General features: G+C 37.9%; 2 protein-coding genes and 1 long non-coding RNA gene across 3 annotated transcripts; 2 read left to right on the top strand and 1 right to left on the bottom strand.

The window, feature by feature from the left end:
* Positions 1 to 5,337: 5,337 nt before the first annotated feature.
* On the top strand, positions 5,338 to 8,299 carry LOC112180724. The gene is made up of 3 exons (XR_002928444.2): positions 5,338 to 5,634; positions 7,109 to 7,340; positions 8,001 to 8,299. It is a non-coding gene; the product is annotated as an uncharacterized LOC112180724 (long non-coding RNA).
* A 3,437-nt stretch (positions 8,300 to 11,736) lies between these two features.
* On the top strand, positions 11,737 to 13,254 carry LOC112203269 (zinc finger BED domain-containing protein DAYSLEEPER). The gene is made up of 3 exons (XM_024344261.2): positions 11,737 to 12,525; positions 12,647 to 12,956; positions 13,045 to 13,254. Exons 1-3 carry the CDS (start codon positions 11,920 to 11,922, stop codon positions 13,134 to 13,136), a joined length of 1,008 nt encoding a protein of 335 aa, XP_024200029.2. The 5' UTR covers positions 11,737 to 11,919; the 3' UTR covers positions 13,137 to 13,254.
* A 636-nt stretch (positions 13,255 to 13,890) lies between these two features.
* On the bottom strand, positions 13,891 to 14,845 carry LOC112203258 (ubiquitin C-terminal hydrolase 12). Its single transcript, XM_024344252.1, has 3 exons — positions 14,724 to 14,845; positions 14,469 to 14,629; positions 13,891 to 14,051 (listed from the first exon to the last, which is right to left on the bottom strand). Exons 1-3 carry the CDS (start codon positions 14,843 to 14,845, stop codon positions 13,891 to 13,893), a joined length of 444 nt encoding a protein of 147 aa, XP_024200020.1.
* Between the last annotated feature and the right edge of the window lie 642 nt (positions 14,846 to 15,487).

Raw genomic sequence — 15,487 nt, 5'->3', positions numbered from 1 at the left:
CCTGCCTTCCTATTCCATGAGTTGTTTTCTGCTTCCTAAAGGATTTTGTGCTGATTTACACCAAATGTGTGCCAAATTCTAGTGGGGCAGCAAGTAGGATAATAGAAAAATTCATTGGATGTCTTGGGAGCATCTTTGTAAGCCCAAGGAGCAGGGGGGGGGATGGGCTTTCGAGACTTATATGCTCATAATCTGGCTTTACTAGTGAAACAGGGTTGGCGTTGTTACGCTTCCCAAATTCTCTACTAGCTAGGCTTTATAAAGCTCGATATTTTCCTTTCGGTGATTTTTGGTTAGCTAGGGTTTCAGGTTCTATGTCTGCTTGTTGGTGGGGCATAATGGCAGCTAACGCTGTGTTGATGAGGGGTGTCAGATGGCAGGTGGGTGATGGTAATTCTATCCGGATTTGGTTTGACCCTTGGATACCTCGGCCTTCTTTTTTTCGTCCACTATTTCGACCGAATACTCCTGTGACTTGGGTTAGTGACTTAATTTCTGATTCTTGTTGGGATGCTGCACTTATTAATAATATTTTTGAACCTGCTGATGCCAATTTGATACTAGCTATTCCCTTGAGTTCAAGGTTAGTCTCAGATAAGCTTATTTGGCATTTTGATGCTAAAGTGCTTTTTACCACTAAAACTACTTATGCTCAAGCCTTTAACTAGCTGCATTCTCCTGCTTCTGCTTCTAGTAATGATTCTGCTACCTTGTTTTGGAAAAGGTTATGGGTAGCTAAAGTTCTGGGTAAGGTTAAAGTGCATACTTGGAGATTTTTTTTCTTTTATTCTACCCACTATTTCTCAGCTTTGAAAAAAGCATGTTTATATTGAGGGTGGTTATGCTTTATGTAACAATGCGGATGAGTCTGTTGAGCATGTTAGCTAAGATTGTCACTTTGTTAAGAGTATTCTATGCCGGTGCCCGGGGTTGGGAGGCATTTTTGCTAGCCATTCTGAGGCCTCATGCTTGGATTGGTTGCAGACTTGCAGGTATGTTTCGATTCTCTTTTTGAAGATCTTTTTTCTCTTCTCTTAAGGGGAATCTGGTCTATTTGGAAAGAAAGGAATAAGAGGGTTTGGCAAGATAAATGGTCTTATCCTGAGCAGGTGAGGCATGGTATTAATTCTCAACAGCTACTTTTCAAATCATTTGGACTGAGTCAGAGGCGGGTTGGGAGTAGGGTAATTAAACCTTGGTCTCCCCCTCCAGTTGGGTGGTTGAAAGCTAACATTGATGGTGCTTTTGATAAGAATTCATGTTCTGGCAGTATTGGTGTGATGCCTCGGAAATTCGTATTTATTTTCCGAGGATTTTCCAGAATTTAAATTGTGGGCATCGGGCGGTTTTGTGGCTCGTGGATGGAGCGGAAGTGTTTCGAGCGAATAATTATTCAGGAAGCGTCGTTTTAGGGGGCACAAGGGTTGACTTTTTATTCGTTGGGATTCTCCAAAAACTTCCTTCACGAAAGTTGTAGAGCGCGTCGATACGAGTTCGTGGACATGCGGAACGCGAGAATCGAAATTCGTATGAAGAAGTTATGGGCTTCGAAAAAACTTTCCATTTTGGTATAAAAAGACGAAACTTTCCGGAAATTGCAAATAAGGCCAGATTTCCAAAAATGGAAACCCAGCTCAGTTTTCTCTCTCCCCGAGCCCGAGTCGCCTCTCCACTTCGCCAGCTTCGTTCTCCCTCCTCCGGCCACCATAGGACGCGATTCAAAGTGGGTTCTCTTCGCCTCAATCCCCTCTTGAGGTCTGTGGAAGAATTGGAGCATGAAACGAGCTGTGGAGGGCGGTGAAAGGCCGGGAAGTTTGGTAGCGGCGATGTTTCGAACCCAGATCAGAACTTCCAATTCCGGCCACCTTTGCCGGTGATTCTTGAGGGCTTTTGAAGCCCATAGGAGGTTGATGCTTCTCCCAAAGCGGCTTGGGACCGATTTCACTTGTGGAGGACGAATCGAAGCTTTGAAATTTTAGGGTTCATCGAATTTCAGTTGTTGCGAGGTAAATTCCTGCCAAACGGCTATGATTTAGACTTTGTGTTAGTTATGAAAGTTTAAATTGGAGTAGAGATGAAGAACTTTGGTGTTGGGAGTTTTGTCAAATTCCGACTTTGGTCCGGCGGTGGTGCTGCCACTGTGGTGGTGTTTTCCGGCGGTTTCCGGCCACCTGAGGGATAGTTTTTGTTCCTGAGTTCGATCTACTAGTCGATACGAGCATTTCAATATATTGTTTGTAATTTTTGGAGATCATATGAGCATGTTAGGGTTTTTACGGTTTCGGACCGTTCGATGTTTCGATCCGTGAGGATTCGAGCGTTCGATCAACTTGTGGTTTTGACATATTGATCGTAGATGTATTATGGAGACATTGGGCGGTCTCAGATGTGGTTTCGCCTCAATTGGCGTCACTTTGGGGATTTTAGTTCAAAACAGGGGTTTCAGACTTAGGTACTTGACGAAGTATTCTTGGACGGTCGTTTTGTGGGTTGGCTGCTTTGTTCTGTATTGAAGACGCAGTAGGAGTTTTGAGGTGAGTAATCTCACGATGTTTATTCACGAACGGGTTTACCATATTGTCTTGGAGTTATGAGATTAATTGTGACTATAGTTGGTATTAGTGGCTTTTCTGTGTGGATGACTATGTGTGTATATATATATATATATATTATGGGATGTATATATATACATATATATTCATGTATTAGTGGCTTCGTGGTGAATCTTTGTGATGATTGTCATGTAAAGCTTGTGTAGAAATATCTACGTGGCTTGTGTAGGAATATCTGTGTGATGAATTGATGACATTAGTATGATGAATCTTTGTGATGATTGTCATGTAAAGCTTGTGTAGAAATATCTACGTGGCTTGTGTAGGAAGATCTGTGTGATGAATCGATGACATCAATATGATAATCTTTGTGATGATTTTCATGTGAAGCTTGTGTAGAAATATCTGTATAGCTTGTGTAGGAATAATTGTGAGATGATTGCTATCTGTGTGATGACTAGCAATGAATCTATGTGATGACCGGCGATATCTGAGTGATGATTAGTTGGATGATCGCTATCTGTGTGATTACCGGCGATATATGTGTGATGATTAGTTGGATGATCGCTATCTGTGTGATGACCGGCGATATCTGTGTGATGATTAGTTGGATGATCGCTATCTGTGTGATGACTGGAGATATCTGTGTGATGATTAGTTGGATGATCGTTATCTGTGTGATGACTGGCGATATCTGTGTGATGATTAGTTGGATGATCGCTATCTGTGTGATGACTGGCGATATCTGTGTGATGATTAGTTGGATGATCGCTATCTGTGTGATGACTGGCGATATCTGTGTGATGATTAGTTGGATGATCGCTATCTGTGTGATGACTGGCGATATCTGTGTGATGATTAGTTGGATGATCGCTATCTGTGTGATGATCGATGAAATCTATGTGATGATCAGTGTGATGACAGCTCGGTAGCAGGTTATTAAGTTAACAAAGATCGAGAGAACTGCTGTGATGGTTGGGGCTACCTACAGACGTCAGAGTGTAGGATTTCTATGATTTGAATTGCTTGACTTAGTGTGACCTCCTGAACTAAATTATATGCAGGGGTTACCATGACTTGTTTTGCTTGTTTTGAATTGTGATTGCCTTGTTTTCTTCTTGATTTGATTGATTGATGGTTTGATTTATCTTGAAAACCATAGTGGTGACGATTGTGCTCTGTGTGAGGATATGAAGGTGATTCATTGTTTTCACCTTGATGTCATGTTGATGACAAGGTTTCCGGTGGGAAGGAAATGAGTGCGATCCTTGTGACTCACCGTTGTGCGTCAAGGGATCTTCAAACATTATCTAAGGAGGTTTTGTTTGACGGGGAATTTGTGTAATGAGATACTAGGTTGAGAATCTGAGCATCTAGTTTAGTCACGAGTTGACATACGTAAGCATGAGATGGAAGAGTGAAGCAGATGGCTGTAGGTGTGAGATGTATGCTTATCGTTGTTTAGGTTGGAGTGACTTAAGAAATGTGTTTTTCTTTGTGGTTTTGAGTTACTCATACGGGCTTGCAAAAGCTTACCGGGTTTGTTGTGTAGCAACCCGGTACACCATTCCAACGGTGTAGGGGTTATTTCTGCAGGTCAGGTTGATTGTGGCTGATGCTGAGGTAGCGTGCTTGCAGCTTAACGGTAAGAAGTCAATTTTGTGATCTTACCGTTATAAAGACTTCCGCTTGTAGTGAACTCTGAGGAGCATTTACGTTTTATTTTGTTGTTGACAATTTAATTTGTAAACTCGTGTGTTATGTGACTCTGTGGAGCGAGTCAATATTGAAATTGTGGATTCAGGGCATCAATATGTACTTGGGTTAAAAGGGAATAAGTTTCTAAGTACTTTGTATTGATGGCTGAACGATTCACGCATATATAATTATGGGGTTATATATCGATTTTTATTGTGTATAAAATCAGGGGCGTATAGTGAGGAACTCCGATGGGTTAATTGTGGGTGGTTGTTACTGCAAAGTTAATAGGGTTTTGTCTCCGGTATTGGTGGAGGCTCTAGTTGCTAGAAGGGCTTGTCAACTTGCTGTGAGTGATAGCCTTTCTCCTATTCTGTTTGAGTCTGATTGTCAGAAATTGGTGAGAGATATTATGTCTTAGGAGGAGGATGCTTCAAGATATGGAGGTATTGTGGAGGATATTATTTTTATTCATGATTCCTTACCTGGGTCCTCTTTTACTCATGTGTATAGAGAGTCTAATTTTGCGGCTCATATGTTGGCTAAATTGACTCTTAATTCTAGTTTTGATGTTTCTTAGAATGGTCAGATTCTCCATCAATAAAAGCTTGACGTCCTTCTCTAATAAAAAAAAAAAAAAAAAACTCGCTTTTAAAAAAATATTTCATAATTCTGGTGGAGAACTATTGTTAAAAAAAATAGCTATATTTCTAAAAAAACCAGGAAAAAAAAGGTCTAGCCTCCTCCCTCTTTTCTTCTTCCTCGAGGATTTAGCATAAGTTAAAAATAGTTGCTGTTAGAGGTGATTTTCAGATGGAGAATGGGATGGCGGAGAGGAACCTGTTGAGGTCGGTGGATATGCAAGTGGAGTTCGCAATCAGTATGAAACAATTAAGAGACTCTGTCATAATCGGTGGATCAGTAAGTACAGATTGCAATCGTGTAGTGCAGATAGAGACCAGTGGTCCAATCTACAATAAATAAATTAATAAAATATTAAATAAATAATGTCATTTCTCAGAGAAAAAGACCCCGACAGGTGGAAATAAACATAAACATTGAATTGTGTTTTGATCTAGAGAGTAGGGACCCAACAGATAGACTTGCTTTAACGTCGCTGGGACTCAAAGGCAGCGTTGAGACGACGTCGTCTTCCGGTTCTTCCGTTTTGGAACTTGAAAGCGCGCATAACCTGTCTTTTCTTTCCTTGACAATTTCACATCTTCCCCCGACAACTCGAGAAAATTTCTCACCCTAACCCCAAAATTTTGTAAAACCGTTTACAGCCCATAAGTTTTTCTCAAGGATTTATTTGGCTATAAAGGAGGCTCCTAATACAGTTACTTTTGGCACTTGTTGCAGACTTGCAACAAAAGATTTCAAGGTATGAATCTTCGATGCTCCTACAGTCCGTGGATTTCGATGGCCATTTTCGAATCAATCTTGCTGATGTTCTGTTTGGAATGAAAGATTGCTCATGTTCTTTACTTCTATCTCGATTTTTCTAATTTGCTCATGTTCAAAAGTCATAAACATACTGAACAAACTGACCCGAGTCCATAAGATTGCTGATACTGATAACTGAATCAATTAATGAATTACTGCCATATTCCAAACTTTGAAGTTTGAATTTTTTTTTTTTTTTTCATTCTTTGATGATAACGGAACTTGGAATTGATTTATTCTTGTAAATGATATGTACAATAGTATAATTGAGTAATTGGAATGTGGATTTGCAGGCAACTATATATGAGTTCTAGCTTACTTATTGTGAATGAATGACAATTAATAATGTTCATTTTCTATTGTATATACACGACTTATAATTACAGGTTCTCCCGAAAATGTTTTAAAACATTGGTATATGTTCTTTATTCCAAGCTGAACACATACCCCTTTCAAGACCTCATAAGAGAGCTCAATGGATTTTCCATTCCAAGAAAATAAGATAGATGACTCTCCTTTTTATGTAGGAATGACAGAAAGGTTCTTGAGCCTTCATTATTCCAAGGTTGAGCTTCTGAGGTGCTCCTGTTGGGGGGGGGGGGGGGGCTTGTTCAAGAACCGCACATTCTTTTTTTCTTTTTAATTTTTTTTTCTTCTGAAAATTGTGACATATTCTGCCCTTATCCCAGCTGCATTTGAAAATCAAATGGCTGGAAAAGTTAATGGATACTCCATTTGGCATATTCTAGCTGCATTTTATCACCTTCAGTTCTCTTCTCTTACTTCAATATATGTGGTCTTCTAGGTCTGTTCCATGGAAGTATATGTTCTTAGTATATTTCAGAATGAGCTTGAATAAAAAGTCTGAGAGGGGGTTTGCAATACATATTTAGCTAGGATAGGGTTTGGACCTACTCAAGATCATAGTTGGGTCAAATGAACATGATTTTTCAAGTGAAAGAGGTTGAAGACGGGTATTTTGGTCGATATCAATCCTCATTATTAATTATGTTGCAAGATGCAAGTATTTACCTGTTATTTTAAGACTTTAAGATTATAAATGTCCATGTTACTTCTGGCTCTTTCCCACTCTCTTCAATTAAATTAAGAACTAGATATTCTTTGCTTCGTTTTTGTTTTATTATTGATTAGGATTCTTAAATTTGTTATGCTACTGGCCATAACCTGTGTCATTCTCTCACTCTGTTCGTCATTTGTGAGTTGGTCTGTTCTCCCAAATTAAGCACTAGTTGAAGCATATTCAATGAGAGCTTTGTGAAGAACATAAATATTTGCATTAGATATTTGATATAGATTTATAATTGCTGGACTTTTATCTCTGTGATATGATGGTCTTGATCCTTGAAATTATTTACAATAGATATTTCCTCAGCTGTTTATTTTCTCTTCAGCTTCTTCATATGGATGCGGATGCTGCAAAAACAGCCCGGGAGTCTCTAGACCTAGCATTTCAGATGTCCAACATTCTTGACACGGGGCTTGATCGTCACACCCTCTCCATCCTTATTGCACTCTGTGATTTGGGTCTCAATGCTGAGTCGTTAGCTGCAGTTGTCAAGGAACTCCGAAATGACCTGGAGCCACTTACACCACAGGATGCTGCTCCGCATGGACCATGAACAGGTTTATATATTTGCATCTCCATTCTTGCCTGGTTGGGATGATTCATTTGTGGAATTTATAAATTCATAGTGTAACATTCATATAATCCTAATGGACACCGTTTTCTGAATTCAGAAGATTACTTGAACAATGACACAAACTAGTACATTAAGCAGGACCAATTTTTATGCTGTATAATTGCATTTCTAAATAGTGACAATGTGTTGCTGGTTAGAGAGGAAGTGAATGTCTGGTATGAATTAATTTCTAAGAGTATTGTGGAGAAGTCAAGCAATTGCCTTTTCCACATGAGTTATATAGATCGAGTTATTATCTTATAACTTCTGTATTGCATTAGAGTGTAGTTCTGAAAAGTGAAAACACCAATGAAACTTTTTCCAGCATAAGCAGGTGGCACGTGTCTCGCGACTTTATAGTATGTGAACAAATGTTAAACTTAGATCTTTGAGAATTTGGTCTGCATGCATTTCCCCTGAAAAAGTACACCCCTTTGTGTCAATAAGAGGTTTCTTTAATGAAGTATTGTAGGAAGTATGACTTGCACATTTTGAAAATCTCTGTATTTCAAACATTATGCCTCCGAAGTTTACATGGTGAAATTATCAACTTTTGACATTATTGACATGTATAGCCTCTGCTAAATTTTATTCTGTTTTACAGGACCATTTTGCTGAGAAACTAATATGCTTCTTTGGAGGAATGATGCACACACATCTCTGAGTCGCTTTTTGTTCCTCTTTCGGTTCTCCTGTACAACTGATGGATGTCTACAAAATGTATGTGTACTTTTGGAGGTTGGAGGACATCACTCGGTCTCTTGTTCTTCCTTGTTCTGTTCTCATGCATAACTGATGGATGTTTACAAAAATTTTATGCTATTTTCCTGCTGTGGTTTGTGTGTGAGGGTGAAATTTGTAAGTGCAGTCTTATGAGCAAAAAGAATTTGATGTCAATTTCAAGGTTGTAGCTCTTTAAAAATTTTGTATCTCACTGGTAGGTCCCTTTGTATTTGACTCAAAGTTTGTATCTCTCTGGTAGGTCCCTTCGTATTTGACTCAAAGAATACAAATCTGTACCTTATGATTCGTGTGATGGTGCAAGGGCAGAATTTTAATGTTGTAATAGATTTGGAACAAAACAATTCTCCCTTTTTATGCTATTTGATTTCCATGAGACTTTTCAATACAGAACCTATTGGTGCTTTGCGACTATTCTCTTTAATGTGTAGGCGTGTAGCAGCTTTATAAGATGTGTAAAATTTTGCGATGAGCTTGTGTGTGTTGCATTGATCAATGCTTCTCTTTTGAATAAATCTCAACCTTCCTGAATGATCAAAAACAGATACTTGCTCTAATGGTTTGTGTTAACCTTGCCATGTTCTTCAAGGGCAAAATCAGAGCTAGCTTAACTATGTCAGATGAAGTGAACAACAAAGTATAACTCAAATTAACACAACCAAAACATTTGAAACACTCATCATTCAGTCGTATCAAATTTCACGTTATCTTCATCCAGGGTTGCGACAGCCTTCCTTTTTCTGGAAATAGTACTTTGGTCATCTGTGAACTGAGCAGCTATTCGAGCTCTTAAATCTTCTGGGTCTCACCTTTGCTCTCTCCAGAACCTGAAGTTCATGGGAAGCAGTCATATGGCTGAGTTCTATATCATAAAGGAGAAGAAACCCCCCATGTCTATAATACTTTTGATGCATTACCCGATGGCCACCGTACAGATATGTGCTTCCAAGCGCTTGAATGGCATTTTCTGCCTCTTGCAAGACCACCGTGCCTAGACCACCGTACAAGGGGTATTCGCGGGGTTAGAACTTAGCAGGGTTATCCATCGAGTATTCAAATGGCTCCAGTAAATACCTTTTACCCTACCCTCTATTTGCATATCAAAGTGTGAAATCGTAATTCTGTGATTAGTATATATCAATCTAGGAATGTGTTTACTCAGAAACTGAAGAAACTCACTGCCAAAATATATATAAACTAACCAGACGCTAGAGTAGTGATGCCATAAGCAACGTCGAAGAGACGACACAGAGAAGAGGAAGTATATCAAAAACCTATCCGTGCCAAAGGGCGCCGACTTGAAATTTTGCCACCTTCTCCTTTATTAAAACCCGAGCAGAAAGTGAATCCACTAGTCTAGCTAGTTTTGGCAAAAGAAACAAAAGAAGAGGGAGAGGTATGTTTGTCTTTTATTTTGGTATGAAAACTCAGTCTACATATTTAAAACTATTTGTCCATCCTCTAGGAAACTTTGATACTCTCTTTACCTGTGTACTTAGACTGTGGCACTACTCGGAAAAAGTCAAGGACAAATCACCATTTGAATCACAATATTTGGCACAAGTGAATGAATTGTGGGGTAGAAATATGTATAGGGAAATGAAAGCTCGATCAACTAAAAATAATGAGAACTAAAGAAAATCACAAACCGAGAATATTGTTAATTTGGTGCAAACATTTCAGAACTCACTAATCCTGCTGGAAGCAATACAATACAAACATGGCATATCTGTCTTAAACTCTTAATTGACAATCTACTATGGCAATAGAGAGAATTCGAATACTACATTGTTAATTTGGTGCAAACATTTCAGAACTCACTAATCCTGCTCGAAGCAATACAATACAAACATGGCATATCTGTCTTAAACTCTTAATTGACAATCTACTATGGCAATAGAGAGAATTCGAATACTACATTTAAGCTAGGCCTGGCATTTGAGCCCGAAACCCGCACAGAAAAAGCCCGCACGAACCCGTCCAATTATCAATTCGGGCTGAGAAAAGCCCGCACGCCAAAAACCCGTTAATTAACGGACCGGGTCGTGCTAAACCCGTTAGGCCAGTTGGAACCCGTTAAGTAATTTCTGAAAATTAAAACCCTTTCTACTCTGCTGAAAGAAAGCGATCCATGACTGCATCTGTCTTCTTTGCCGTGCTCTCTGTCTCTCTCGTAGACTCCATGACTGCATCTCTCTCTTCTTCATCCAAACCCACAATTTCAGAGCGAGAGAGATCTGAGCTGGGATTGGCCGATTGGGTTCTGAAGTGCTTATTGGGATTTGGGTGGAAACAAGGTAGTGAAGGTACCATCTCTGATCTCTCTCTTCAGTTCTCAGTTTTTCTTTATTGCTTTTATTAATTTGTGCTCTTTTGTTGTTGAAAGTATGGATCTTGAATCCTTGATGGATTAAATCAATGAAATATATAGTTTGTTTTTGTTGCTTACAGGTAGTGAAGGCAAACCCGTAATCTGGGTTGTTGCTTCTCTCTCATGTCTTTACTGTTTTGTTGCTTCTCTCTCATGGCTTTCTCCTGTCTCCAATACCCACAATTCCTTTTCTTTGAAACCCTTTACAGTTTTTGCAGTTTGGTCAGTTTTTGGATATGGGTTATTGTGTGTGGTCTGAAATTTGAGATTAAAGTGTTTTACTTTGTTTGAGATTAGTATGTGTTTGAGAACCAGAGCGACAATCCCAAAATTTTATGTGTTTGAGATTAGTATGCAGAAACTGTGAGGGAAATCGTGCTTTCTTGGGCAGTGACAATCCCAGCTGGTGCTTTCTTTTCTGTTTTCTACACATGGATCTTGACCAAGCTGTTATCATATGTTTTGTGAGTGTTGTCCATTTGATGATAGAAGTGATAAACAGCTCATGTACGTCTTTTATTAAAAAAACATACATCCACTTCTTTCAAAATTGATCTGTATAACTAATGTTCTTGTGCTCAATGTCTTGATCTTTTTTGAGTTCTGTACCATGGCGTTTCTAGTCTATCATTTAACCTATGAATCAAGGATGACATGATTCAGTTGATTCAAGTAACATGAGCACAAGTAACATGTGGTTTGCATTTTGAGTTCTGTACCAACTCAAAAAAAAAAAAAGCTTTGGTGATTCACATGCCAAGCTCATGTTACTTGTACTCAAATCAACTGCATATAATTATCTTTTCAGTTGATTTTGAGTTCTGTACCAACTCAAAAAAAGATGCTACTCAAAAAAGATAATGGTTGTTACTTGTGCTCATGTTACTCACAAGTTACCTAGCTATACATAAGACCATTGTTTAATCTTTAATTAAACATGCATTGTTCAGGGAGGAGTGTGTAGTCAGGGAGTATTGCAGTACCATTTTTTAATTATATGGATTAGTGTGTAGTCATGTGTACGTATGACTGGAATTGCACATGCATTGTTCATTTAGAGTTATGTCCTAAGTTGAATACGAACAAGGCTGAAGCCTTTAACTACTCTCACCATTGTGCAATTATACTTGAATTGGTACGATTAGAAGATTAACCTCAGTATGTTTCTTTTTTTTTGTAGATGAGTACAAATGATGAGTCCCAATTTATATATACGGAGGAAAGAGGAGAAGATGTAACAGGAAATGTACAAAGAGATGATTTGCCTTCTAGAAGAAAGAAGAGGAAGAAGAGTTCTCAATGTTGGTTGTCTTTTGAGGAAATTCCTTTGGGTGAGGATTTGATTGAGCGTGCAAAATGCAAGAAATGTGGAGCAATACTCAAATGTGATTCGACAACAGGGACAGGTAGCATGTTACGTCATCACAATTCGTGTTCTACTTCCTCTGCTAGTAATGTTGTTTCACCACAATCTGCCATACGTTCTACTAAGTTTCAGTATGAGAGATTCTGTGAGTTATTGATAGAAGCTATTATCAGACATGATTTACCTTTCAGCTTTGTTGAGTATGAGGGTATTTTTATGAAGATCACCAATTTTTTGGGGTATTTTTATGAAGTAACGTGTCTATTTTCTGGAACAAAATACCCTACTTCAAACTTGTTCTTTCCGAAAGTGTTCATTGTTCAGCATAGTATACAGGAAGCCATGAGGGATCACGATAGTTTCATGAGGCGGATGGGGATGGAGATGAATCTAAAGTTTGAGAAGTACTGGTCAGATTATAGCTTGATTCTTGGAATTGCAGTTGTTATGGATCCTAGGTTTAAGATGCAATTTGTGGAGTGGGCTTATGACAAACTTTATGGTCCAGATTCTTCACAATTAGAGGTCTTTAATGATACATTGTCCTCTTTATTTGATGCATACGTGGAGAAGAGTTTTGATCCTAATGATTCAAATTACTCGATAGATGAGGGTTCTTCTCAAGCACAAGGCGATCATAGCTTACTTGAGGTAAAAAAAAAATTAAAAAAAAACTTATTTGAATTTCCATCTTAATGATTCAAGTTGATATTTGAGTTTTAGTAATATCTATGTTGTTGCCATATATGTGTTGATAGTTGGTCATTGGCAGGCTTTTGATAATGCTTACAAAATTGGTTCGAGTTCAAGTATGAAGACAGAATTGAGCAAGTATTTGGATGAAGTAAGGCTAGAAAGAAAGCAAGAGTTGGATGTACTTTCTTGGTGGAAAATGGAGCAAATTCGATATCCTATTCTTTTTCATCTAGCTCGTGATGTGCTCACAATTCCCATTTCTACCGTTGCATCTGAATCGGCCTTTAGCATTGGCGGGAGAGTTTTAGATCAATACCGCAGCTCACTGTTGCCTGACACAGTTCAAGCTCTGCTTTGTACTCGAGATTGGATTTTTGGTAACAAAGGTAAGCTCAAAACAACTTGGTTCTATTCTCACTTTATCAATCTTTATGTTATTCTAATATTTTTCTTTTTTGTTTGTTTATATTTTAGAAAAAGAGCGCGCTGAATTGGAGGATCTTACTGAAGACGTATTTGATTTGACATTGCAAGATAGATCTGGAGAAGGAGAAAGCCGCAATTAAGATGACTTAGACGTATTTTATTTAGTACATTAAAAATGTATTTTATTTAGTACATTAAATATGTATTTCGAACCTATTGAAATATTTAATTATATCTACTAGCTTAGCTCAACCAACATATGTATATATTAATTGATCTGAATATATTTCTCTAACAGTTGATCAAAAAATGAATCAAAAATTACATAAGTCTTAACGGATTTTAATGGATTTGGGAATAAAAATTTATATACATAAGTCTTAACCGGTTCTAGTTGTTTTAAAAAAAAATAATTAAAAAAAAAAATTGTTAACGGGTTCTTAACGGGTTCCAACGGAAAACCCGCAAACTCGTCGGGTTTAGCCCGCGAAACCCGTTAACTTAACGGGTTTTTATCGGGTCGGCCCGTTAAAAACCCGGCCCGTACCCGCACTATACCCGCACGTTGCCAGGCCTAATTGTGGGCTAAATTTTGGATGGGGACACTTATTGTGTGGCTAAAATTTTCGATAGGCACATATGAGCACAAGTGTGCCTTTTTATCAGTTTTGGGGACACATAACTCATCTGTCCCTACATATGTGTCCCCTTAGCCCTCTTTTGTAGTAGTGCGGCCCAATGTTGTGAATGCGCATTGAACAAATGTACGGCTTCTCCTCTGTTGGCACTCAATCAACGAAGGCTGTGACAAACATAGTTCCTCTAGCAGTGGATGAAAAGCCAACTCTATTCGTCCTAAACCCTTAAAATCCATAAGCTCCCCAGTTTCGTTTTCTAAGATTTTAATATCACCCGCTTACGAACTGAAACATTAGCTTCAACAAGACAAGTATCATTCACAAGATAGCCTTTAGAAAGGTCATGGATCTCACTTGCAGGCATGAATTTCGTGAATCCCCAGTCACACTCATTCGCATTGAACTCATGCTCAGTGTCTATCAAAACAAAAAGATCAAATATCACAAACTAATATAGCATATGAAGGATGAAACCACATCATTCTACAGGAATAACAAATTGAACACATATATATGTAGCCAAAAAGTATATTATATGCTTCCAATTAAGTTATCAATGATCAAAACCACATAAATAAAAAAATGAAAGAAACTTATTTAAGAAAATTGCCTTGAATGAATTAATGGTAAGTAGACAACATGAACAGTAACGAAAACAGAAAACGCAAATGGGAAGTAAACAACTTGATTAACATGCAGTAAGCAGCATAAAAAATATTAAGAAATAAAAAAAAAAAAAAAGATAAAAGATAAAAAAAAAAGAAGAAGAAGAAGCATTCAGTTAAATGACAAGGCAACAGATATATAGAGAAAATGGGACATTATACATTATACCTTCTGTTTTTGACAGAATTCTGTCAAGTTGATTAACCAAGGTGAAACTGAATTGGGCATATCTGGTCCACCCAAACGGCAATGTTGAGGAATCTGCAACATCCAAATACATGGATATGAAGGTTTTTCCTTTGTTCCCTTTTGGATATAGAAGAACCCGCCTGACCATGCATGTAGAGTCAAAAATAAAGTACGCATATCTCAGTTGCATATACAGGAGAAAACTAAAAAATATATATATACACACACACGTACCATTTAAAGCCACCGACGACAAAAATATCAGAATAAAACTCGTCGCCATTCAAGTTAGAGAATTTTTTGATTTTCCACGTGAATGTTCCAGATACAAGATCATCTTCTTCCTTCTTTTCCATTCTGCTAATTAACTGAACATGCATTTAAAACCCTTTATAAACAGCAAAGATGATCAACCATAACAAGAACTTTCACAGAACAGAAATTCGTTTGCAAGATACCACATATGTACAAGTACTGTGTATATATAATACAGCATGCAAGAGGAGAATACAAACGTACAACAAATATATAGTTGAGAAATGAATGTACCTTCCTGTCAATCAACAGAGGGAGAGAGAGAGATTGAGAGAGACTACTTGGATAAGAACAGAGGAGATTAGAATTTTGACATTTATAGTATATTGAAGATCCCAGCCGTTAATTGGCTTAATTCAAATGTTGGCAAGGGAAGAGAGACAGTCAATATATTAAATATAGAAAATTAAATAACTCTCTGATAAAGAGAGTGATTACTTGAGAAGGCGTGGGGTTGTATTTGAGAAACAAAGCATTTAATTAATATTACATTTCAGTTGAAATAGAAAAGGGTTGTGGAGAAGTGTGACTACTTATCTATTAGAGCAAGTCCACCAGGTTGGCAGGTTAATATTATTCACTGCTTTTTGCCTTTCATTACCATCATTTAGGTTGTCATGTCAGATACTTTTCACAAAAGTTCACCGAATGTCAGTTGGCAGGTCAAGAAATTGACTCAGAAA

The sequence above is a fragment of the Rosa chinensis genome, chromosome 1 (genome assembly GCF_002994745.2).
Source record: "Rosa chinensis cultivar Old Blush chromosome 1, RchiOBHm-V2, whole genome shotgun sequence".
NCBI lineage: Eukaryota > Viridiplantae > Streptophyta > Magnoliopsida > Rosales > Rosaceae > Rosa > Rosa chinensis.
Note: the sequence above shows the minus strand (reverse complement) of the source record. Positions and strands in the feature narration are given on the sequence as shown.

Excerpts from the sequence above, each read along its gene's own strand:
- LOC112203269 (XM_024344261.2), top strand. The coding sequence starts at position 11,920 with ATGTTACGTCATCACAATTCGTGTTCTACTTCCTCTGCTAGTAATGTT. Across the intron at positions 12,526-12,646 it reads GCGATCATAGCTTACTTGAG|GCTTTTGATAATGCTTACAA; the intron begins GTAAAAAAAAAA and ends GGTCATTGGCAG. Across the intron at positions 12,957-13,044 it reads TTGGATTTTTGGTAACAAAG|AAAAAGAGCGCGCTGAATTG; the intron begins GTAAGCTCAAAA and ends TTTATATTTTAG.
- LOC112203258 (XM_024344252.1), bottom strand. The coding sequence starts at position 14,845 with ATGGAAAAGAAGGAAGAAGATGATCTTGTATCTGGAACATTCACGTGG. Across the intron at positions 14,630-14,723 it reads GTCGTCGGTGGCTTTAAATG|GCGGGTTCTTCTATATCCAA; the intron begins GTACGTGTGTGT and ends ATGCATGGTCAG. Across the intron at positions 14,052-14,468 it reads AATTCTGTCAAAAACAGAAG|ACACTGAGCATGAGTTCAAT; the intron begins GTATAATGTATA and ends TTGTTTTGATAG.